Source organism: Aspergillus fischeri, genomic scaffold, assembly GCF_000149645.3.
Source record: "Aspergillus fischeri NRRL 181 1099437636266 genomic scaffold, whole genome shotgun sequence".
NCBI classification, from domain to species: Eukaryota; Fungi; Ascomycota; class Eurotiomycetes; order Eurotiales; family Aspergillaceae; genus Aspergillus; species Aspergillus fischeri.
The window spans coordinates 2,246,578-2,269,283 of NW_001509760.1; the positions used below are offsets into that span (position 1 = coordinate 2,246,578).

Here is a 22,706-nt window from a genome sequence, read left to right on the forward strand (position 1 = left end):
GTCATCTACAATCAAAAATCAAGGAAAAACTTATGACGCAATTGAAAAAAAAAAAAAAAAGAAGAGCGTTTTCGGTCAGCATATTGGTACGGTATCTAGTGACAGCATCATACCCCTTGGCGATGTATTCTCGTGACGACCGACGGGAATCATTCTTTCTATTACTTCGCCTCTGTCGTCTTTGAGTTTATCAAATTTGCACTTGTTGTTTCTACTTGTTAATATTCCAGCTTGGTAAGGAGTCCAGAGGGTTCTCGGTTTCAGAAATATCTGCTAGATAGAAATGGAATTATCTAGTCTTGTGTTAATTTATTGTGGTCATTAAATTCTATTATGCTAACGCCAAGTCTATCTACTCTATCCTTCTCTATAATTTTATTAATACGGAGCCTTCTATCATTGACGGCGGGGAAAACAGGGGTGCGCGTAGGCTTTTGCAACCAGCGACGTGTAGTTTCAGCCTCTGTACAAGGGGACCATGGACTTATTGGCTGAGTCAGTCTGGCAATCATCCTGTGGGAACTTATCGTCGCAACATACCTCTGCGAATTTCGGTTCTACGAACAGAGCCTTGCCCTCGGCAACCATAACAGGCTCACTCGTGTCGCCCACGGGCGGCAACGAGGTTAACGTCCCCTCGACCCACGCCTTCCGGCCTTCAACCTTGACCGTCTCCGCCCGAAGCACATAGAGTCGGTCCGGCAGCGCGGGTTTCCGGAAATCCACGTTCAGGTTGGCCGTCATGCCCAGCCCACTGCGAAACGAAGTCGAAACGCAGCGCGCAAACGCCTCGTCGAACATCACCGTCAGCAGACCGCCGTGCACGAACCCCGGATGACCGCAGAGCTGCACCCCGATATGGAACACCGACACCATGCGGCTGGTCGTCGTTCCGGCGGCGGTGCGCGGGTTCTTCGCCATCCAGACATAGGGCGGGACGGTGATCTTGCCTGGGCCTGAGTTGGGTCCTGCGACAAAGTGGTTCGGGCGAAGGCTGGGGTTCATTGCAAGATGAGGGCGGGATTCTGTGTAGGTGGGATCGCGACGGAGGGCTTGTACGATAGGTGTTTGGGAGATTAAGTCGTCGATGGGATTGGTTTGAGGGCGGGGGCGTTGCGCCGCTGACGCTGTATGATTGGGGAGAAATGAGGAGGAGCCATCGTCAACGGCGGAAGATGTGTGACTCGAGTGGTGATCTTGAGCAACGGCTGATGCGCCCTGGATGCATCGTTGAGAGGAGCGGCATGTAGATACGGGAGCGACGAGTCTGGTCGTTGGGTTGACCCTGCTCAGGCAGCGGGAGGGCCTTGCTAGCCACGACATGGCGGTTTTATGTCGGATTTATATCCTCAGTGATGTGTACCTAGTTAAGTCTTAGGTAGTATGACAGGTCAGTAACCAGTTCGCGTACTTCCTTCGTCGCAGCTTTCTTCAACGACTACTCCTCGGCCATCCTCAATCGGAGCAGGGATCATATCAACAAATGCAAGATAGATAAGACTCACCACGAGCTCAGAAATAAGAGTCTAGTACAGTCTAAAGTCCTCCGCTCCCGATTAAAACACAAGCAAAGTGCAGCAAATCACAGAATCACAAAACGAAACCCAACACCAAGATCCAGATCCAGAATTTACAAAAAACTAGCTGCAAGACTCGGGGTTCAGGCCGAAAAGAAGTGCCGTCATCGGGATCAAATTTGCAGCTCTTCTCGAAAGGGATTGGCGGATGAATCCCGAAAGTGGGTAAACTAACGGTTAAATCGAAAGAACGAGAACGCAATTTTGGTACGTTGGGAGATAACTTAGATAAGAAGATCGGCATGCCGAGAGTTTGGTTCTTGGTATCGGTTTGCCGAGGCGGGATTAGCGCGAATATATGCTCCGTACATCTTGTATATAAACTAGCCTAGCCTAGGAACATGAGGGTTTGGTGAGATATTATGATAATGGGCTCCGATCAATGTGTAACAGGCTGTAGACTGATACTGTGCGTTGTTTATGAGAATGTGAGGTCGGAGTCATACTAGTTGTACTTGTAGTGCATTCTTGAAGTATGGACTGACCGACTGAGAACTAACTGAAAGGATATGATCATATGATAGAGTCAAGCATGACTGATATAGACTCATATATGGTTCATATATATTTTACAGGTTGCAAATTATAGGAGAAATACATATGGTTCTGTCAAATCGGAATGCAAGCAAATCTTGAGAGTACGAAGTCAGCGCGTACTCTCTAGCCCTTCTTTAGCACTCAACCACTCTATAGTATATAGAAGTAGTGAACAGGCTGAATTAACCGTCAGTCAAGAACTACCAGAGAAAGTTAAGAGTAAGTAGATAAACGCTTGAGACAGTATAGGCGTGCTAAATCTGTACGGAATCAACCTGAGAATCAACCTGAGAGCTCTCTATACTCTCTATACTGAAAAACTGGACTTGATAAGGTATTAACCGTGTTTAAGCTCTAATGAATGATCTATTTCCACATATAGTAACTTTCGAAGACAGAGTGCAAATGGCATAAGAGCAGATCTCAAGTGAATCTGTTGTCTAGCTGGTAATCATGTGCTGCTCTCAGTGAATGGCTAAACCTCTGCTCTCTGCTCAGTCTTCTCCCACCTTCTGTCACCTCGACACTTCATCTCACCTACCCTCTCTTCCCCTTCTTCATCCGTCCTAGACTCCTCGAGCTTCTATTCCTTTCTTCCATCTCCAAGTCTGTTATACACCTCAGTACCTATATCGTCACCCAAGCATGGATGCGGCTAGTTCCGCCATAATTCTCGACATCTTACGCGAGGACATAAGGGATACCATGGACCGCAATAAGGGAAAACAGCCTGTTGGGCAATCATCAGACGAAGAACTCGCTCTTCAGCTGTGGGAAGAGGAACTAGACAATTACAACCGATCTCTCGAGGATGAACGACTTGCGAGAAGCATTGCTCGAGCTGTAGTCGATGACGGCGTCGCAGTCACAACCGCAAGGCAAGAAGAGCTCCGTGCCTCTGACGATCATAGACTCGCTCTCGAACTGTCCGGACAGCCTGTACCCCCACCACAGCAGCCCCAGCCCCACGATCAATCAGTTGCGGTCCAGCTTTCTGAAGACAAAATGAAGGACTACATTGATTTGACGCTTGCAGACACCGACTTCGACCTTCTCCCCACGAGAGTTGCTAGTCAGCACGCAGAAGCTGAGAGCTCCAGGAACCCTAAGCGTTGTTGCATCGCTGGCCCTTCCAATGAGGGACTCCTTTATGAGTGTGCCGTGTGCACAGAACTTGTTCCGTCGACAGATATAATCCCAGCTCCCTGCAGCCACACATACTGCCGGATCTGTGCAGTAAGACTGTTCCAAGATTCCATGACAGATGAGACCCTGTTCCCGCCTCGTTGCTGCAGAAAGGAGATTCCACTCTCACTTGTCAGTGGGTTCCTCGGTTTGGCGCGGAGCCAGCAATTCGAGGAGAAGGCCATCGAGTTCAGCGACCCGCATCGTACCTACTGTTCAAACCCCTCGTGCTCCGAATACATCTTTCCGTATTCAGTGTCTTCTTATATCGGCACGTGCAGTCATTGCTCCTCCAGAACGTGCATGCGGTGCAAGAAGCCCGCGCACGAGGGTGACTGCCCCGACGAAGACGAAGAGCTCCTACAACTTGCCGAGCGTGAGGGTTGGCGGCGTTGCTTTCAGTGCAGAAATATGATTGAGCTTGGAACAGGTTGCAATCACATCACGTAAGTTTATCATCTTCACGCGAAGTTCGACTCTAATCGTATATCGTTCAGCTGTCGCTGCGGTGCTGAGTTCTGCTACGCGTGCGGTACCAAATGGCGGCAGTGCCGATGCGAGTTGTGGGATGAGAACAGACTGGTTGATAGAGCTCGCTATCTCGTTGACCGCGGCAGGGACCCCGCTCAACCTGCTCAGCCGGCGAGACCAGAACAGGTCCAGCAGATGGTACAGCGGTTACTTGAACGACATGAATGCGATCACGAAGAGTTCTGGCCGCGCGTCCCAGGGGCTCATCAGTGCGAGGAATGCCGCGACCATCTTCCGAACTATATCTTGCAATGTGGACAGTGTGGGATTCGAGCTTGTCGGAGATGCAGGCTGAACCGGTTGTAAGGATTCGCGTTAGCATCGAGTGGAGTCCTGTTAGGATGGCTGATTACGATACTTTGTCTGTTTAATATCTGGTGGAAAAGTGTGCTATTGTAAAGGTAGAGAGCCTTAAGATGATGCGGTATTGTTTGTCAATGTATGCTACCACGGCGGTTCTTGAAGAACGCAAACTATTGAGACTGAAATTGAATGTGAAGGTTTAAGACAATTACTCTTTGGTATGGTATATACATACTGCTTAAAAGTGCAGTGGATCAACCGGCCCCAGGAACGAAGCATTGCCTTCTCCACGGAGCAATGCATCGATATCCACACGCCCAGCAGTTAGATACCGCTCGCTAACGCCCACATTCACCCGCTGGGAAAGCAACTGCTTCAACTCCGCTCGCAACCCTGCCAGCTCGGCCTTACTGACGCTCCCTACCTCCTTCTGCTTCTGATGACGACCACGGCCGCGACCACGCCCTTTGCCGTTGGATTCGTCGAATTCCTCGCTGTCGTACTCAACGCCCAGATCCTCCGCGGCGTTGCGCAGCCAATTGTCCTCTGCTGAGATCTTCTCCTTGGCTATATTAGCATCAGTGATGCGGCTGGCGAGGCTAACCCGGGGCTTGACGCGCGACACGACGCGACGGTCCAGCTCCAATGATTCCAGCGGCAGCTTTTTTCCATTTGCCATGTTCGCATGCACCTTGGCAGCGAGACGGACAACACCGACCATCTCGTCGGGTCCGCAGATAATCACGCTCTTACCGGATGCGCCAGCACGAGCTGTACGGCCGGAGCGATGAACGTAGGTATCTGCTGTTCGGGGTGCATGGTAATGGATGACGAGGTTGATCCCTTTGATGTCGAGACCGCGGGCCGCTACATCAGTGGCTACTAGGATGGTACTGGGATCGGATGAGGGTGAAGAGAAACGTTCGACCGAGCGAAGTCGTGCCTTTTGGGCCATGGACGAATGAAGGGCAAGGGCTGGGAGTTGGAGAGTCTGAAGGAGTTTAGTGAGACGACGGACGGCAGAGATCGAGTTGGTGAAGACGAGTGTCCGGTGTTTGGGATGGTATAGAAGTAGTGTATAGAGGAAGAGATCCTGAAACGTCATTAGTCGTAGACTCTACATTACCGAACGCCAATGAAAACTCACTTTTTCCATGGCGCCACATTCGACAATCCCCTCTTTGAGGTTGTCGGCCATCTGCGAGATGGGGTTCATGTCGATGAACTTGGGCTTCTCCTCTCGGAAGTTCAGCTTTTGCAGGAGGTAGTCCATGGATTCTTTCTTATCCATAACATCTCCTCCGGTCCACTTCCCTTTACCAGCCAACTTCTGTTGCAGATCACGGTGGAAGGTGGCGGAGAAAACCAATGTCTGTCTTTCAGAGCTAGGATCAGATTCCTCTTCCGATGCTTGATTTTCACCACCAGGAACCTCGCCATCCTCGACACGGTCCAGAGCGTTCAAAATCTCTTCAACCTCTTTGAAGTGACCCTCACTCAGAAGGCGATCGGCCTCGTCGACTACAAGGAATTTGATCTGCTGCATCTTCCGAATCAACCCTTGCCCAGTGCTCAAAATTTCCCACACTCGACCCGGTGTTCCGATCACGATATCAGCTCCGGACAGCAGACGTTGCTGTTTTTGCACCGAGAGCCCACCGGTCAAAAGCGCAATGCGTGCATTAACACCCGGAGCTTGGGCGATCAGCTCCCCAATATGCTTCGACAACTGATGAGCAAGCTCTCTGGTGGGTGACAGAATCAGAGCGATTGGAGTCGAGTCTTTTTCTGACTTCTTCTCCTTCTCTGCACTAATATCATCGCGCTTCTTCTCCAGGTAATGTTCAAGGATGGGAATACCGAATGCCAGCGTCTTTCCGGAACCCGTAGAAGCCTTTCCAATAACGTCATGTCCCTCCAATATCTGAGGTATGCAAGCCTCCTGCACTGATGTCGGAGAGGCAAATTTCATCTTGGACAGGCCAGTGAGTATCTCGGGAGAGAGACCCAGCGAGTCCCAAGCAGAGACATCGGCTCCATCATCTTCTTCCGTATCTTGAAGAGCGGCAAACGAAAGGCCGGCATTAATGCTCGTATCGTGCTGAATTGCCGAACCTTTCTCCTTCTGTTCCTTCTTCGCAGCTTTAGCTTCTTTCTTCTTTGCATCCTTGGCTTCCTTCTTGTCGGCATTCTTCTCGCTCTTCTTGTCCGCCTTCGTGTCCGACTTTTCAGGTTTCTCTACGGCGGGTGAGGAAGCGTTTTCTGGCCGGTCCGCGTCGTCGTCGCTGAAGCCTGACCACTCCTCATCGTATTCGGAGTTCTCATCCTCTGGCGCCTTCTTTTTCAAAATAGACTTCTTCGGTTTCCCAGCAACGGCCTGGGGTCATTGTGTGTCAATGGATCATTCTTCACCCAGTCAGCATGTGCCTCAGCGTACCTTGAATTTAACCTCTCCATTGCCCGAACCTCGCACTATATCAACACCTTCAATTTCTTCCAGACCAAAAAAGCCTCCAGCATCCTCGAGATGATCAGGCAGAGCTACTTCCTTCCAGTTCAGCTCGTCCGCGCCGACGATACCATCCCAGCCGTCGTCCGAATCAGGTGCCGTCGCGTTTTCGGCCTTCTTCCGCTTTTTAGCGTGGAAGGTCGAGCTTTTCGAGTCGCGCTGCCTTTTTTGGCCCATGATTTCCAGTGTCGACCTGAAGGGTGCTAAGTGGAAGAATCGCGGCTTGCGACGCAAATCAATGGAAGCGGTGATGATCTTTTTTACTTGCGGAGATGAAAAAAAGCGGCAGAAAAGAGGCCCGCCTTTTCGCGGATTTTAATCTTATCGCTTCATCTCCCCCACATCGAATTTCTACCAGGGATCCAACTGGACAGCAATTTATACATCTACACTGCCTTGCAATCCCAGTACTTGCGAGGGATTGTTATCGGTTCCTGAAAATGGGGAAATCTTCCAAAGATAAGCGTGACGCCTACTATCGCCTCGCGAAGGAACAAAACTGGCGTGCCCGTTCCGCTTTCAAACTGATTCAGATCGACGAACAATTTGATTTGTTCGAACATGAAAACCCCGAGAAGGTGACGCGAGTCGTTGACCTTTGCGCCGCGCCAGGAAGTTGGAGTCAAGTCCTCAGTCGAGTCCTGATCAAGGGAGAGAGCTTTGGCCGGCGGGCGTGGATAGAGAAAAAGCGAAAAGAGAGCGAGGCTTTGAGAAGAATCGATCATGGATCGGAAAGTGAGAGTCCAGCTGAAGAAGAGGGGAAGGACGACGTTGCTCAGTTGAAGCCCAGAAGGAACGTGAAAATCGTCTCAATTGACCTCCAACCCATGGCGCCATTGGAAGGTATCACAACGCTCCAAGCCGACATCACACATCCGTCTACGATCCCTCTGCTCCTTCGTGCCCTCGATCCTGAAGCTTACGACTCAGCATCTTCCTCCACCCCTTCGGCCATCCAACAGCCCCACCCTGTTGATCTCGTCATCTCTGATGGTGCACCGGACGTCACCGGCTTGCACGATCTGGACATCTACGTTCAGTCACAGCTTCTCTACTCCGCATTAAACCTGGCAGTGGGCGTCTTGAGGCCAGGAGGCAAGTTCGTCGCCAAGATCTTCCGAGGCCGCGACGTCGACCTCATCTACGCACAGCTCCGCACGGTATTTGAGAAAGTGAGTGTTGCAAAGCCGAGAAGCAGTCGCGCGAGCAGTTTAGAGGCCTTCGTGGTCTGCGAGGGCTTTATTCCTCCAGCCATCCATGACGGCTCGGTCGGAATGGAAGCATTGAAGAACCCTCTCTTTGGCGGCGCAGCAGTACCTCAGCCCGTATCCCCGGATGGCAACATCGGAGTCGAAGTACCCGACGAGGATACTGTATCACCAAGAGAGCCAGTCACACTTTCAGAAGCAGCGACGGTGTCTGCATCTGATTCAAACCAACAAACTCAAATCCGCATGCTTCATCCGCAATCTTCAAACCCGTCTCTGGCGAACAAGCCCCAGCGTTTCGCTGTCGAGAACCGATGGATCCCTCCATTCATTGCCTGTGGCGATCTCTCGTCCTGGGACTCCGATGCTTCATACTCCTTGCCCCCGGACTATGTCAACTTAGATCCTGTTCAGCCACCTACGGCACCGCCTTATCGGCGAGCGTTGGAGCTACGGAAGGAAAAGGGTGGAGCTTATGGTAAGACGAAGTTGGGAGCTGTGGGACGAGCGTAGGGTCTTTGGAAGAACTATATCCATTTACTTTTAATTGTTTATAACTCTTTTCTCATTTCCTGTCTCCGCATGCATACACGGTTTTCTTAGGGATAGAAGGTGTTGGCGTGAGCCTTGTGCTATCAATTGAGTCTACATTGCAGGTATAGAGGAATAGAGCAGATACCCATCAGAATCCCATGAACGGTTCAAGATTGAAACGCAATTAAAGTCTATGGACATGACATGAGTTGAAGCACTGTCATCGCAGAAATCCAAATCTATCGTTGAGTCTCATGATGGAAGCGCTAAACTGAAATGGGACAAATGGGGGTCGTCACATCATGCAATGGCAGCGGTGCGGGAAACGTAGCGAAAATCTCAACAGCTTCCTCTGAACGAAATCTATCTAGTAAACTTCAAGAACATATCTCTCCTCATCCTTGAGTTTCTCGATCTCCTTGCGAGTGTCGACCTTCTTGCCTGTGTTCTTAGCCTCGGTGGCAATGGCCTCCTCCAGCACGGCAGTCACATCAGGAACAGGCCAGGTGGGACCGCAAAGGTAGAAGGCACCCTCTTCCCGGATATAGGCCTGGATGATTTCAGGCAGTGTTTCGCGCATGCGGTCCTGGATATAAATCTTCTCAGGCTGATCACGAGAGAAGGCACGGCCAAGGAGAGTGATGACACCGGCTTCCTGGTAAGCCTCCCATTCTTCACCGTAGCAGTACTCCTCGCGCTGGTGACGGGATCCCATGTATAAGAGCACAGCACCGATCTCCTTGCCCTGCGCCTTCTCGAGGGCACGGTGCTGCACGAAGGCACGGAAGGGAGCAAGACCCGTTCCGAGACCGGCCATGATGAGGGGCTGAGTGGACTTGGGTGGCAGCTTCATCACGCTGGACTTGACGCTGACAGTGACCGGAGTGCCGGGCTGGAGGCGGCTAAGGTACCGAGTGGCGAGACCAAAGCGGTCGCGGCCACGGGGATCAACCCAGTTGACAGCAACGATCATGAGCGCAACCGAGTTGGGCGTCACCTTCTGGCAGGAAGCGATGGAGTACTCGCGGCGCTTCAGGGGGCCGACGATGCGGATCAGGTCTTGGAAGTCAGGATGAGCTGAGGGGTACTCCAGCAGGACATCGGCGAAAGTGATGGTGTCAACCTCGGCGCGGCGCTTGAACTCCACGGCACCTTCAGGACCACCCAGTGTGAGAAGGTCTTTCTTGTCCTTCTCGTCGGTGGCGAATTCTGCGAGGGCCTCATAGAAGCGCTTAGGCGGCCGGCCGAAAATGTCGACGTTTTGGACGAGAGCCTGGTAGACGGTGCGGTTCTCAAGGACCGCGGGGTCCTCGCGGCTGGGAACACCGACAACATCGTCGGGGTTGAGACCATAGAATGTGATGAACTCCGAAACTTCCTGGGGATCATTCTCAGCGTGCACACCTAGGGCTTCGCCAATATCATACTTGAGCCCAGAGTCACCAAGATCGAACTCAATGTGGAAGATGTTTCGATCATAAGTGACAGGGGTCAAGCGTCTGTTCTCCTTGACGTGAACGGTGAAGGTCTTGGTGGCCGTTTCGGGACGAAGAGCCTTCTTGGTGCCGTAAGCCTCCTTGAATGCGAGACCCTTGGCCGCTGCCTGCCAATCATTGAGGAGAGGAGCTGGCTCCGCTTCATCCTTGTCGAAGGGAACGAAGCTGTTGATGGAGATATCCTTGGGAAGCTGAGTAACCTCAGTTCCCTCTTCGGTCCTCCAAGCCTCGGGGATCTCGATCTGACGGAGAAGCTTGTCAAGGTCTTTAGTGACATTCTCAAGAGCCTCGGAGTCTCCAGTGATAGAAGAAAGCTTCTTAAGGCCGACCCCTTCCTGAGAGGGAAGTGCCACTCTAAGGAAGGCTGACTGGAGGATAGAGGATTCAGGAGCAGAGGCACCGGCCGCCGATGAATCGACGATGTAGAGAGAAATTTCACGCTGAGCAACAGCCTGTCTGAAGCCCAATGGTAGTTTCTTTTCCAACTCATCGTCCTTGACGCCGGGGGCGTTGATGATGACTTTGCCCTTGTCCTTGATGGAGGCGGCAACGTCGATGTCTCCAAGAAGCTTGATGTCTCCAACGTATGTTGTGTCTGCAGCAGTAATAGCATAGGGGGTATCGAGAATCTTGGAGCTCTTGCGGATGTCGATACGGACGGCTCCTCCCTGAATAAGGTTGTCGTGAGACTTGGATGTTGTGACATTGCTAGCGGAATCAGCAGCAAGGGCCTCAGAAAGGACAGCAGCAGCAGATTCGCAAACAGAGCTGTCAACATCCCAGAAAGTGTACTCCTGCACGGTAGCAGGGTCGATAAGCTGAAGAGGCGCGCTTTCACCGCTGGCCGGAACAATGGGCTTTTCGAAGATGAGTTGGAAGGCAGCGGCAGTGTTTATCAGGTCCCAACGCTGAGAGCGGGGGTATTTGATGTCGACGCAGGTAGGCGCATGTTCTCGACCAGAGGCAAAGGTCAAAGCCGCAAGCACGTCTTCGTAAAGGGCAGAGCGAACACCTTGCTCTTGCACAGCTTGCTCATCGGTGACCTGACCAAGGACACCCACAGTCTTGGTCGATTGAGGGAGAACACGCAGGAATTCCTCCTCAACGAAAGGACGGTAAACACGGACATTGACAACACCGACGCGGACACCATCCTTTGCCAACGAGCGAGCAACCTGCGCAGTGAGAGACGCCTCGACGGTACCGAAAGCAACCAGAACGGAAACGGGTTCGGCGTGACCGTGGTATTCGAAAAGACCATAGTCTGTGCCGAGTTCGCCGTTCAGAGAAGCGAACAGCTCCAGAACCTTCCCTTGGGTGTCTAGGTGACGGTTACGGGACTCATCCAAGGTCTTGCGAATGGCCTCGTAGGTACGAGCAACGCCCGCCTGATCCAGAACATCAATGACACGGGTAGTCTCACGGCCAACGCGGACACCGTCATAGATGTGAACCGAGGGCAAAACAGAAGCGAGGAGGGTCGTGAGCAGCGCCATATGCTGAGCCTCATGCACGGAGGCACTTGAAACAAGACCCAGGCCAAGCTCTTCAGCGAGAGAGAGCGCTGAAGCATAATCCGAGACCAGTCCGCCCTCACCGGCGTAATCTACGGCGGCAACGTGCGCAGCAACAGGGCTAGCGACTGAATACAACAGAGATAGCTGCTCCAGAGCCGAGCGCATGTAGGGGAGAGTTGCCGAAGAAGCAACGATACCCTGAGGGACATGGCGCTTCTTCAGATCAAAATCTTGAGAGAAGAGATAGCCGAGGGCGATGTTACCGGCACCCTGGCGGGTCTCCATAGCCTTGACGACGGTAGATTCGCCATTAGCATTGGTTTCCTGACGCGATGCCCATTCACGCAGAGCATTGTCCAGATCGAAACTCTCAGGCGAATAGGAGAAGATCTTGTCGCTGAGGATGTAGGCGACTTGTTGGATCAACGCCTGGGCAGTGACATACGTAGGGCCACCGAGGGCAGACAAAGATGGTGAAGAAGAGCTCATCTTGAGGTTTCCTTGTCTGGGTATCAAACGCACTCAGCCGACACCTCGCAGATGAAAAGAGAAAAACAAAAACGAAGGAATTACCACAGCAAGCTGAGGAGGGGGGCAATGGCAATAAGAAGACGGATTCGGAGTATAGAAAATGTCCCCAGGGCCTTGCCCAAAGCGGCTAGCGGCAATCACGCAATTTCTTATCGGCGTTATCGATAGAGCGGCAAACTGGGGGAGAATCCTCCGTCTTCGGACCCTCCCCGCATTAGTCAGACATCATTGCACGTGCAATATCTGAAGGTGCCTGAGGCATGAGCACCCCATCTGAGTCTAGCCCCCGTTCGACGTCATTCGATCGCGCTTGGGGAATGAATGTGATCTCTGCAAGCCATATCCCTTGCGTTTTGACACATTGTACATACAGAGGTACTTTTGTACTCTTTTGTACAGTACAACTACGCTTCAGTTTCCAACGATAGCATTCAGACACCATGGCGAATGTTGCATTGATAGGAGCTACTGGGATGGTGGTAAGCTCTCTCCGCGCCACATGCGTATCTCCTTTCCTTAACGTTCAAATTTCCTAGGGCAGTCACATCCTCACTAGCCTTCTCGAAAATCCCGCTGTAGCTCGGGTGGATACAATCTCCCGCCGCACTCCATCCGCTGCTGCTGCGGCACCACAGACACAACTCACCACTTTCGTATCTGATGATACATCTCGTTGGGCTGCTCAACTCTCTTCTCTCACTCCAACTCCATCCATCTTCATATCCGCCTTTGGCACTACTCGGGCGGCTGCTGGTGGATTCGAGAATCAATACAAGGTGGAGCATGGTCTGAATGTAGAAATGGCTCGCGCAGCGCGCGATGCCGGTACGAAAGTCTATGTCCTGATTTCGTCTGGCGGGGCTAATAAGGCATCGTCTTTCGCGTATCCTCGTATGAAAGGCGAGATTGAAGAAGACGTGAAGGCCCTGGGGTTTGAGAGAACGGTGATTTTGCGCCCTGGTCTGATATCCGGCCAACGGCAGGAGAGTCGACCAGCGGAAGCAGCATTCCGGTTCATTGCTGGCATTGCCGGGAAAGTTCACTCGGGATTGAAAGATGGATGGGCTCAAGATGCAGACGTTATTGCTCGAGCAGCGGTCAATGCAGGTCTCAAAGCTCTGGACGGTGATGTTCCTCCTGGTAGCGAGAAACTATGGATTTTGGGCGGCAGTGACATCATCAAATACGGGGGAAAGAAATAACTTCGGTCTGCACCAACCTCGAAGGCACAACTTGGTTATTATATTCTCTTTATTATTGTTGTATCATATTGGTGACCGGACAATTGCAAGAAGGTATCTGCTCTTAGATGTTCTTTGCAGTTCAGGAAGAGTATTGCTCTCGAACCCTTATGTGACAAGATCAGAGTGTATATTCATGCCAAGTCTGGCAGCGACGCCTTGCGCCTTGAGTTACCTCAACATACGACTGCACTTATTTTTTACCTCCGACGTGCACCTCTCTTCCCTTCCTCGGCGATCCTCTCCCACTCGGTTCCTTCTCTGCATTGTGGTCCGGCCCTCCTTCTTGCGGATCACGTGCTCCACTGACATCTTTGTTCGCAGCACTTACGTCCAAGGGATTGCTGACTTTGCCTCCCTGTTCGCTTTCCTTCTCAGCTTGATTCATTTCGCTTTCGGGGGAAGTGGTGTTTGGATCGTAGGCCGTGTGATGGGTTGCGACTTCGTTGTCGGTACCGGTCTTTGTGCCCTCCGATCGCTGCGGATCTAGTTCGTTTCTGTTATGCATTCTTGGCTGCTCTTCGGATCTCCGCAAGCATGGAAATGAGCGAAAAGCTCTCCTTTGTGGCACAGCAGTGACGGGTGCCTGAAAGCCTGGCCGAAAAGAAACTCGGCGGGCGTTTCTGGCGGCGTTGTGGCCCAATTGACCAATTGATATGAAGCCTTTGAGCATCGTCATAATGATAAGATTCAAGGTATTTATGTGGCGGTCTAAGACGATAAAGTGTAGGAATAAGGCTGGTTTCTTCAAGCGGGAAGACTAGTAATGCCAATTGTAGAAGAAGACGGGTAGACTTGTACTAGAAAACAGTTAGCCTTAAGCAGTTCTTCTCAAACATCTCTTCTGAAGACTTGCCTTTCTAAAACTCGGGTGTATAATGATTTGAGATGTTAAAAGGAGTTGGAAAGGACCATGTCGAGTCGATGCTTTTTGTTCATCAATCATGTTGACGTCATCCTTCTGCAGGGTATCTTTGAAACCTGCTCTGCCACGTGATGACGGTGGGACAACGACATAAAGGGAGACACGTCTTGATCAAGGGTTTTCCGTTCCAAGTATGTAACTTGCAAGCAAATGTTGCCCTATTCTTTGAAGAGCTACATCTTTCTTTTTGCCATTGGTCATATTCAAGCAAGCTACATGGACTAGCGCAGCAATCGATTTCTTGTCAGGTGATATGATCTACCGAAAAAGAAGGATAGATTGACCAAAGTAGGAGCACAACTGTTCAGTCAGTCTTCGTCAATCTAGTCCTACCTAGCGTAGCTAAGTAGGGAGATGAATGATTCCTTCGCGCAACGAGACTACGACGCACCTACGATTGGCGAGACGATGACTCGATAAAAGTCCAACCTGTTCAGCCACGTCAATCCGTTGGAAATATCATCTGAGCAATACCAGATGCAAGAGACGAAGTTATCGTAACTTTCTAGGGGTTCTGTACGCTCATGCGTCTCCGCAGACACGTCAGGCTCCGGTATTGATTACTTCAAGCCCACTTTCGGAAAATGAAGAACCGCCGAAGACCCTGGGGTTGCTTGCATATCGACATCACTAGGCGTTAGTTGCGATCACTCCCCCTCTCGAGCATAAGCTGCGCGGGGTGCCGACTAGGCCTCTTGACTGGAGTAGACAACAGCTCCTCTTCTCACGGGCCGAACGGGAGAACAGCACTGACATGTCCAGTTCAAGGCTGTCTGAATTTGAACGAAAGTACCTAAGTGGACACTTGCACGAGGCAACTTGCATATGCGACCTAGCATCTAGGTATTAATGTTCAATTGGCGCTGTCCTGCTTGTAGGCCAATCATGTTTCGACTCAGACAGTCTGGGCTCTAATTGTGCAGCCGGCACCTACCTAGGGTGTTCTTTTAGCTGCATAAACTGCCAGCGACTGCAGAGCACTGATTGGACGCAGTCGAATGATGGCTTTTCGCATGCTTCCCACTATTAGCCAATACATTCACGTAGGTATAACACGGCAGAAATGCACCCTTACCTTAAAATTTCCTGCTGAGGATAAGGGCTTCCATTTGCTACCTGCAAAAAGCCCGCTCCCTGAATGTGCAGGAGCCTCCGTCGGCTTTATGATCACGGGACTGGACGAACTCGGCATGATGGGAAGTACATGTGTGTCGTAAAATTCAATTTTGACATTGACGGGATGTATTCACTGGGCATCCGGAGGCTCGTACTGACGATTTCATCAACGCCAACTGTGTTAGCCGGGTCAGAATCCCGCATGAGAGAGGAACTTTGGCTGGCTAGCAAGGACCGATGCTAGACTAGCTCAGCCTGATCCTTGCTTTTGAAATCATAGCATGCTACAGTAGAAGATGTGTAAACCGTTCTTAGAAAGGTGGCAAAACGCGTTTTGGAGGTAGGCTTGGTCGGTCCTCCCACAGTAGCATACTGGGCTTTCCCTGCAGTCATTGCGGCTACCAAGGCAGCACTTGACGACCGCTGAGCTGGCAACCGATATCCCAGCCTGGATCCATTGCTCGAGCCCTCAACTCAGGGATCATCAAATGAAGCTGTCCGACGATCCCAGACCAGAATAAAGAAAACCAGGCTGAAATTGATTGCATTAGAAGGCGGCCTAGGATGTTCGGGTAAGTGGAGTTCCTAAGGTGGTACCCAGGCTTTTCCGAATGGAGGCAGACGAGACCAGTTCCCCGAGCTGTAATCCAGAGTTGCGAATTGATGGTCTCGACTTTGGAGCACCCACAGTGGTCTCAACGTACATGAATTCATATCTCTGGGCCAGACGAAGGATGCCACGTCAGAGAGACTCTGAGCTCTAGCGCAGATGCATGGATATGGACAGTGTGTGCACCGTGCCACGGTCAGTTCCTGCCATGCTCAACGGATCAAGTAATGCCCTATCACCTGGGACGAGGAAGGCAAGCGGATGAAGCCACAGCCTGCACACGGGTGGAGGCAAATGGAGGATTACTCGTCTGCAGATGTAAGAGATCAGCTGAAAGAAACGCATCCCTGCAAAAAACTGAAGTTTATCATACCACTTTCATCACCATCAGCCTCAAGACCTAATGGCAATGGTGCAATGAATGCCAACCGATATCCTTTAGTGACGCGTCTTTTGCCACTAGGAAAGTGACAACCCTGGGCTGCAACAATGAAATGGGAGGACGCGAAATCCAGAAGACATCTGTAGACTCAACGCATGATACCCCTGCAGCGGATAGATTGAAGAACCATTGTATGGACAGTGTAGCCGGAGAAAGACAGGCTACGGGCATTGAAGACACTGGTCGACAAGAAAAAATGAGCAAAAGAGAGAAAGAGAGACGGAAATAGTACTTCATGGGCGTGTTACTTTGCAAGCCACCAAGTTTGACTTTTGTCCCGAGTCCATAGCAAAGCTTTCGAGAAGGCTTAAAATCGATTGGTTGTGAGTTTTCCTGATGAATTCTTGTGCTTGGATCGGATAGACCGGGCTAGTATACCGAGAAATGGAAGCCCGCATCACGCTCATAGAATGCGAGGTGCGTCCTGGACGTAGCCAAAGTTTGATGGCAAGACGGCACCATAGTTGGCACGAGACAGCTCATGCATGCAGGAGGTCTGATTCAAGGAGACGGAAAAGGAAGTGCTTGGTTCGCAAGGACGGCTTGATATGGAATGTATTTACCTGAATGAAGCGGGGAATCAACCGAGTAGCCAAGGCAGTAACGGTGACCCAATCTGGATGACGGAATGATATTGAATGAGGCATTTTCGAACTTTCAGTTCAAGCCCGAAGAAGAAAAGAGACGGCCACGACAACAAGATGCATGCACCATGAAGCAATCGCTCATTGCCATTGCCCCATGGAGGGTCCATTTGAGCATTTTATTGCGACCCCACTGCTTTGGCGAAGCCATCACAGCCAACCGCAAGGGTGATCCGAGGTGAGTGATGCGGATGCGATGATACTTCGCCGGATTCGATAAGCCATTGTGTGCTGAGCGAGTTCCCTGATTGACGATGGACTGGATGGACACGTACAATAGGGAACTAGCTGAACTGTAACATGGTAGATCTCACGAAACATAAATAGGGTCCTTCAGTCCCTCGTCTATATGGAGTTTCAATCACTGTTAGTTTCAGACCTGGCAACATCAGAGAATCTCATAAGTGATAAAGCTTTCTTCTTGATATCAAGCGTTTCAGCTTCTTATATTGTTTTCGTTCCTCAATTGGCCATCTTGATTTGTGGCCTATCATATAGTGCATAGTGGTAGGGCCCTCAAATTGGACCAATCAAATATATCGAAAAAGCTGAAACAACGATCCCGGACGGGCAAGTGAGTTTGATCAGTACCCCAGACTGGACTCCGTTGACGGATCTGATAGGCATGTGCTTCTACAACCAAAAGAGATTTGCGTGCGGAGACTGGAGCTGGACCAGCTTTGCTCACCGTTGCAACTATGAGTACCGAACGGGCGAAACATGTGGCATGAGGCTCGTCAATATGACTGAGTATGAGACGGCAAAATGTCGGCTCTGCGACAAGATCGAAACCAAGTACCGGCGGCGAAACGCCGAGTTGGAACGTCTGACCAGATGGAAACGCGAAGGAGGAACACTCGTGGCCTCCATTGATCGATCGCAAAAGCTCATAATGGAACTGGAGAAAGAAATTTGCCAGTTGCAGAGAGAACGAGAAGACCGAAGAAAAGCACTCTCGTGAAAGTAAGATGCCCGAGCTCAATGGCGTCTAGGGAGAGGCATTTTTGGCCTTTTTGGTGGTTCCGTTTCTTGTTTCAAGATTCCCTCTGTTGCAAAGCCTTTATTTTGTCGCTTATGCTTTGGTCCATCAACTGCTCTCTCAAGCAGGTGCCACTCTGACTGTGGTTTGACAGCATCATCGTTTCGAACCGATTCAGAAGTCGGGGAGATCCACACGATGGTTGGAGGAAAAGACTTGACGACTGCAGACTTAATGTATCTAAGTCATAGTCTTCCAATAATAAAATGCATTCCCTTGAGATGTTGCAGGAACGGGAACGTAGCCTGAAGAACCCCCAACTCATAAGCGCCTGCGTTCCCGATGAGCGGTTCACCCAGCTCCACCAGTAGGAACTAGGACGGTTGTAATATCTACTGTGGTCATTTTATCTTGACTCGCCGTGTTAAATGTACGTCTGTCTGCCACAGATGTTCCTTGAATATGACTTTGTTTCCGAAGCTTGGTTTCGAATAGCAAGCTGCCAGGGAATGAGAATCGATACCCCGCAGCTTTGTCCAATGTTATATATATACTCACGTGAGTTACCTATATCTGGTTAGCCCTCTTTCCTTTTGAAGCGGTTCTGGTCTTTGTCGCTTAACTAGAAGCAATAACAAACTCCATTGACCCAAGTGCCAGACAGGGTGTTCAAACTCCATGGTCTTCTCCCTGTGTTTGTACATCGATGGCTTCGTCTAGTGTGGTGGGCTCTCATGGTTGCCCAACCTTCTCTCTCCGATGATAGAGAACCAGGACCAGATATACTCTGCTCCGTCAAATTTCGTTGAGACGACATCTGCTGAATCCGCGCATCTTTTGCACGGCTTTGTCTTTGTTTGAACAATCGACGCTTTTTAGGGGGCGCGCTGTCATATTTGAGGGCTCTGCTGAGCATGGGCTATTTAGAATGGATTAATCAAGCGCTCGGATCAGACAACTTGAAGGGAGACTACGTGGACCATTCCGTCAGGTCATCGTCCATAACGGGCTGCATCAGATTGCGAGAATTCGTGCGAGGAGAAGCGTTGGAGTTATAATAATGGTTTATTGAACCCCAGGGGGTTGCTTGCCACGTCACCACCATACAATGTCAGTGCAACTTCAATGCAACAGTGGGCCAGAGACAACACCTATGTGTTCTCGGGGTCTTTCACCAGCACTTGCAACATCCTGTGTAAATGTTATGGCTACCAGGCTCAAATTTTTCATTTTTGGGAATTTGAAATATCAGAACCTAATTTGTATGACGAAATTACCGAAAGGGAGCATTGTCTCGTAAGTTATTTGATATCACCAGCCTCGGGCTCATCGTCGACCTTGGCCAAACCATGTTCCTTCAGTAAAGCATTGATCTCGTCCGCATTCCACAGATGGTGGTAGATCTTCCCTTCCTTGGTCTTTCCCACCGTTGCGAATTCGACTGGGTAGGTAAGGACATCAGTCAGCCAACGATGTGGAAATAGATTACGCATATTGAATGCGATCGTCATGAACTGAACACGATAAAATCATTGCGGGCCACTTACTCTTTTCACTGCTCAGCTTTGTCGAGTCCATTGTCTTGCTTAAGACCTTGACGGCCATGGCACACGCTTCCTTCAGGTCGCAGTCCTCCTTGTAATCTTGCTTGAGCAGACTTTGGGCGCTCGCGTTATTTGCTCCCACACTAGTGGCCTTCCAACCGCCATAGTTTCCGCTGGGGTTGCTCTGGTACAGTTGGAATTCTCTCAGAGGATCGTAACCTGCGTAGATGAACGAGACACCGAAGGGACGGAGACCACCGTGCTGGGTGTACCCTTGTTTCAGGTCACACAATCGACGAACAAGTTGCTCGCAGGGAATTTCTTCGCCGTAAGTGAGGAGGTAGCGTTGAGCGGCTTGTCGGGCATAGTTGATGAGAATATTGGCGTCTGCAGTCATACCGGCAACTGCGCAGATCATGTTACTAGTAATGAATCAGTAACGGAGTAGAGGAGAAGAGAAACATTCTCTCCGTTGGGAATAGCGTACTCGTTCAGTGTGTAGAGCTTCTCTGCAGATGTGTCCTGCTCTAGCAGCTTGCTGGTCACCTTTTTCTCCGCAGCAAGGACGATTCCATCCTTTGCCAAGATCCCTAGAGCTGTACCAGCATGTGAAATAGCTTCGAGCGCATACTCCACTTGATAAAGTCGACCTTCGGGGGAGAAGATGGTTGTCTACATGGGGCATAAATGGGTTAGCTGGAGCAAGTGACGGAATGACGGAATGTCGGAATGGTCGTACCCTGGAATCATATCTCCGTGACATTTTGCAGTATGTCTAGAGAATATGACAATGAGAGAAATCAGAAGATAAATGAAGTAGATAGGGCGAGAGAGTGCTGTAGGAAGGGTATGGAGCTGTGATGTACCTAAGCTAGGTGAGCGGGCAAGGTGAGCTCCAAGTGACCAGGCAAACTCGCCCTGGCGCGTCCTGCCGGTCCGCTGCCAAGCTCGGACCACTTCTAGATCTCCCGGCGCAGACGAAGCTCCATCGACTGGCAAAACCATTTCAGATTTCTTATGAAATTTTGCAATTAGGACATTCCACGCCTTACGACTATGTCTTTCTAATATCAGCATTGACGATTCCTACATAGCTTCATCGTGGCCCAGACAGTAGTGATCAGAATGCTCAAATCTACCTACACTCCCCCTCCTCCATTACCACCGGGGTGGACAGAACATAGAGCTCCTTCAGGTTAGTTTCCTTATTGCAATCTTTAGAGCTCAAGCCACTGACTATAATTAGGACATCTCTATTATTACAACGCAGAGACGAAGCAATCTACATACACAAGACCGCAGCCGCTTCCTGTTCAATCGCAACCCGCCGCGCCCGCCCAAGTTCCTTTTGTTACTCCAGACACTCTTCCCCCTTTCTCTTCCACGCCGTATGCGCCCGAAGGATTTGCCTTCGGCGACCAGACCCGTGGGCTTCCTCATCATGGTCATTCTAGGGGTGGATTTCGAGGTGGAAAAGGGTTCCGCGACCGCAACAATCGAAGGCCCGAGGATAGGCCGAAATCGAAACACGCGATACCCGGGTGCGAGCCGTGGGTGCTTGTGAAGACGAGGCTGGGGAGAAGATTCGTTCACAACCCTGAGACGAACGAAAGTTTCTGGAAATTTCCTCCGGCAGTAATGAAAGGAGTGGTGGAGTATGATCGTTTGAAAAGAGAGAAGAGGGAACAGAAGGCTCGTTCCGAAGAAGCTGAGGAATCCGGAGAAAAGGGGAAGGAAATATTGGACGAAGTTCGCCCTTCAGAGGGACCTGGTAGCGTACGGGATCCTGGTACAGCCGCCCATGCGATGGAAGACAGCGATGAGTACGAAGAAGTTGAGGTGACTGATAGCGAGGACGAGGATGATCAACCCTCGAAACGGCCGAAGACCGAAGACACCAACGACCAACAGCAACCCTTAGAATTCACTGAGGAAGATATCGAGTATCAGCTCGCAGCAATGGGAGAAGAATACGGTTTGGATCCGGGAGAATACGGCGAACCTGGTCAGGAAGGCTGGGAGGAGGGCGCAGAAGGGTTGCCACTTACTGAGGAAGATGCTACAGCGCTTTTCCGTGACCTCCTCGACGACTATCACATAAATCCCTATTCTACGTGGGAGAAAATCATCGAAGAAGGCCGCATAATAGAGGACAGCCGCTATACTGTTTTGCCGAACATGAAGGCACGCCGAGAGGCCTGGTCTAGTTGGAGCCGTGATCGTATACAGCAGCTGAAAGAACAGAAAGAGAAGCAGGAAAGGAAGGATCCTCGTATCCGATATCTCGCTTTCCTCCAGGAGCACGCGACTCCCAAGCTTTACTGGCCTGAATTCAAACGCAAGTACAGGAAAGAGCCCGAGATGAAAGATTCACAACTATCAGACAAAGACCGTGAGAAACTCTATCGAGACCTGATCTCGCGATTAAAGCTACCTGAAAGCACCCGAAAGTCTGATTTCTCGGCCTTGCTGAAATCAGTACCATTACAAGAGCTCAACCGATCATCGAATCTAGAAGCTCTTCCTTCACCAATTATCACCGACCTGAGATATATCTCATTGCCGCCAAAAGTGCGCGACCCATTACTCGAGGCCTATATCTCTACTTTGCCACCGCCGCCAGAGCAGGATATGACTGCAGATCAGCTTGAGGCACTAAACAGGAATAGACTGGAGCGTGAGAAGCGCGAAAGGGCTCTAGCTGAACGCGAGAAACGAGTTCAGGAGGAGAAAAGAAAGCAACAAAGCGATCTTGTCCGCGGGAGGCACCTCCTCAGAGAAGGTGAGGCGGAGGTCCAGGAAGCTATGAGAGTTAGAAAGGAAGGTATCAGGAGCTACCTGGAAGCCGAAAACCAAGACTCGGTGAAAGTACCTCAGGAGAAGAGCCGTGAAGCTTCTTGACATGAGATGTGCTCCGGAGATGATCTACTCGGTCTTTAACTATAATCAAAAATTAAATTTTCATGAAGACTCAAGGCAGATAGATACTAGTTCCAAATCTGGCCGATTTCTTCATTCTTCGACGCAGCCGTGGAGACGCGGCTGAAGCCTCAACGAGTGACAGGAATATCTCCTGTGAATTGCCTTCATTATTACCTGTAGAGCCAGTAAAAACAACATTTTTTAAGCCACCCATCGACAGAGATGGCACCGAGGAAAGGATCATAAGTCATTGTAGAGTATCCATATAGCTCATGGCTCGATGTATGGGGTATCAATGTAAATGTGAAGAGTTCAGACCTCCCTTTATGAAATGGCGCCGTTCCCAAAACCACTG

The 22,706-nt window shown here is 50.6% G+C and overlaps 10 protein-coding genes across 10 annotated transcripts, besides 1 other annotated feature; 5 read left to right on the top strand and 5 right to left on the bottom strand.

The window, feature by feature from the left end:
* Positions 1-456: 456 nt before the first annotated feature.
* On the bottom strand, positions 457-1,323 carry NFIA_054540 (PaaI family thioesterase; the record flags this gene model as incomplete). Its single annotated transcript, XM_001258004.1, has 1 exon — positions 457-1,323. The coding sequence occupies one exon, from the start codon at positions 1,321-1,323 to the stop codon at positions 457-459; it is 867 nt and encodes a 288-aa protein (XP_001258005.1).
* A 1,058-nt stretch (positions 1,324-2,381) lies between these two features.
* Positions 2,382-2,406: a microsatellite.
* A 413-nt stretch (positions 2,407-2,819) lies between these two features.
* Positions 2,820-4,136, top strand: NFIA_054550 (BRcat and Rcat domain-containing protein; the record flags this gene model as incomplete). Its single annotated transcript, XM_001258005.1, has 2 exons — positions 2,820-3,745; positions 3,797-4,136. 2 exons carry the CDS (start codon positions 2,820-2,822, stop codon positions 4,134-4,136), a joined length of 1,266 nt encoding a protein of 421 aa, XP_001258006.1.
* Positions 4,137-4,371: 235 nt separating this feature from the next.
* On the bottom strand, positions 4,372-6,819 carry mak5 (ATP-dependent RNA helicase MAK5; the record flags this gene model as incomplete). Its single annotated transcript, XM_001258006.1, has 3 exons — positions 4,372-5,226; positions 5,281-6,510; positions 6,571-6,819. The coding sequence occupies 3 exons, from the start codon at positions 6,817-6,819 to the stop codon at positions 4,372-4,374; spliced, it is 2,334 nt and encodes a 777-aa protein (XP_001258007.1).
* A 263-nt stretch (positions 6,820-7,082) lies between these two features.
* Positions 7,083-8,363, top strand: NFIA_054570 (tRNA methyltransferase TRM7; the record flags this gene model as incomplete). The annotated part of the gene is made up of 1 exon (XM_001258007.1): positions 7,083-8,363. The coding sequence occupies one exon, from the start codon at positions 7,083-7,085 to the stop codon at positions 8,361-8,363; it is 1,281 nt and encodes a 426-aa protein (XP_001258008.1).
* A 388-nt stretch (positions 8,364-8,751) lies between these two features.
* NFIA_054580 (sulfite reductase subunit alpha) lies at positions 8,752-11,886 on the bottom strand (the record flags this gene model as incomplete). Its single annotated transcript, XM_001258008.1, has 1 exon — positions 8,752-11,886. The coding sequence occupies one exon, from the start codon at positions 11,884-11,886 to the stop codon at positions 8,752-8,754; it is 3,135 nt and encodes a 1,044-aa protein (XP_001258009.1).
* A 482-nt stretch (positions 11,887-12,368) lies between these two features.
* On the top strand, positions 12,369-13,130 carry NFIA_054590 (uncharacterized protein; the record flags this gene model as incomplete). The annotated part of the gene is made up of 2 exons (XM_001258009.1): positions 12,369-12,407; positions 12,465-13,130. 2 exons carry the CDS (start codon positions 12,369-12,371, stop codon positions 13,128-13,130), a joined length of 705 nt encoding a protein of 234 aa, XP_001258010.1.
* Positions 13,131-13,362: 232 nt separating this feature from the next.
* NFIA_054600 (uncharacterized protein) lies at positions 13,363-13,848 on the bottom strand (the record flags this gene model as incomplete). Its single annotated transcript, XM_001258010.1, has 1 exon — positions 13,363-13,848. One exon carries the CDS (start codon positions 13,846-13,848, stop codon positions 13,363-13,365), a length of 486 nt encoding a protein of 161 aa, XP_001258011.1.
* A 3,683-nt stretch (positions 13,849-17,531) lies between these two features.
* NFIA_054610 (uncharacterized protein) lies at positions 17,532-17,867 on the top strand (the record flags this gene model as incomplete). The annotated part of the gene is made up of 1 exon (XM_001258011.1): positions 17,532-17,867. The coding sequence occupies one exon, from the start codon at positions 17,532-17,534 to the stop codon at positions 17,865-17,867; it is 336 nt and encodes a 111-aa protein (XP_001258012.1).
* A 1,319-nt stretch (positions 17,868-19,186) lies between these two features.
* Positions 19,187-20,192, bottom strand: pre9 (proteasome core particle subunit alpha 3; the record flags this gene model as incomplete). The annotated part of the gene is made up of 4 exons (XM_001258012.1): positions 19,187-19,326; positions 19,433-19,851; positions 19,917-20,101; positions 20,169-20,192. The coding sequence occupies 4 exons, from the start codon at positions 20,190-20,192 to the stop codon at positions 19,187-19,189; spliced, it is 768 nt and encodes a 255-aa protein (XP_001258013.1).
* A 362-nt stretch (positions 20,193-20,554) lies between these two features.
* NFIA_054630 (FF domain protein) lies at positions 20,555-22,330 on the top strand (the record flags this gene model as incomplete). Its single annotated transcript, XM_001258013.1, has 2 exons — positions 20,555-20,624; positions 20,676-22,330. 2 exons carry the CDS (start codon positions 20,555-20,557, stop codon positions 22,328-22,330), a joined length of 1,725 nt encoding a protein of 574 aa, XP_001258014.1.
* Positions 22,331-22,706: the final 376 nt, after the last annotated feature.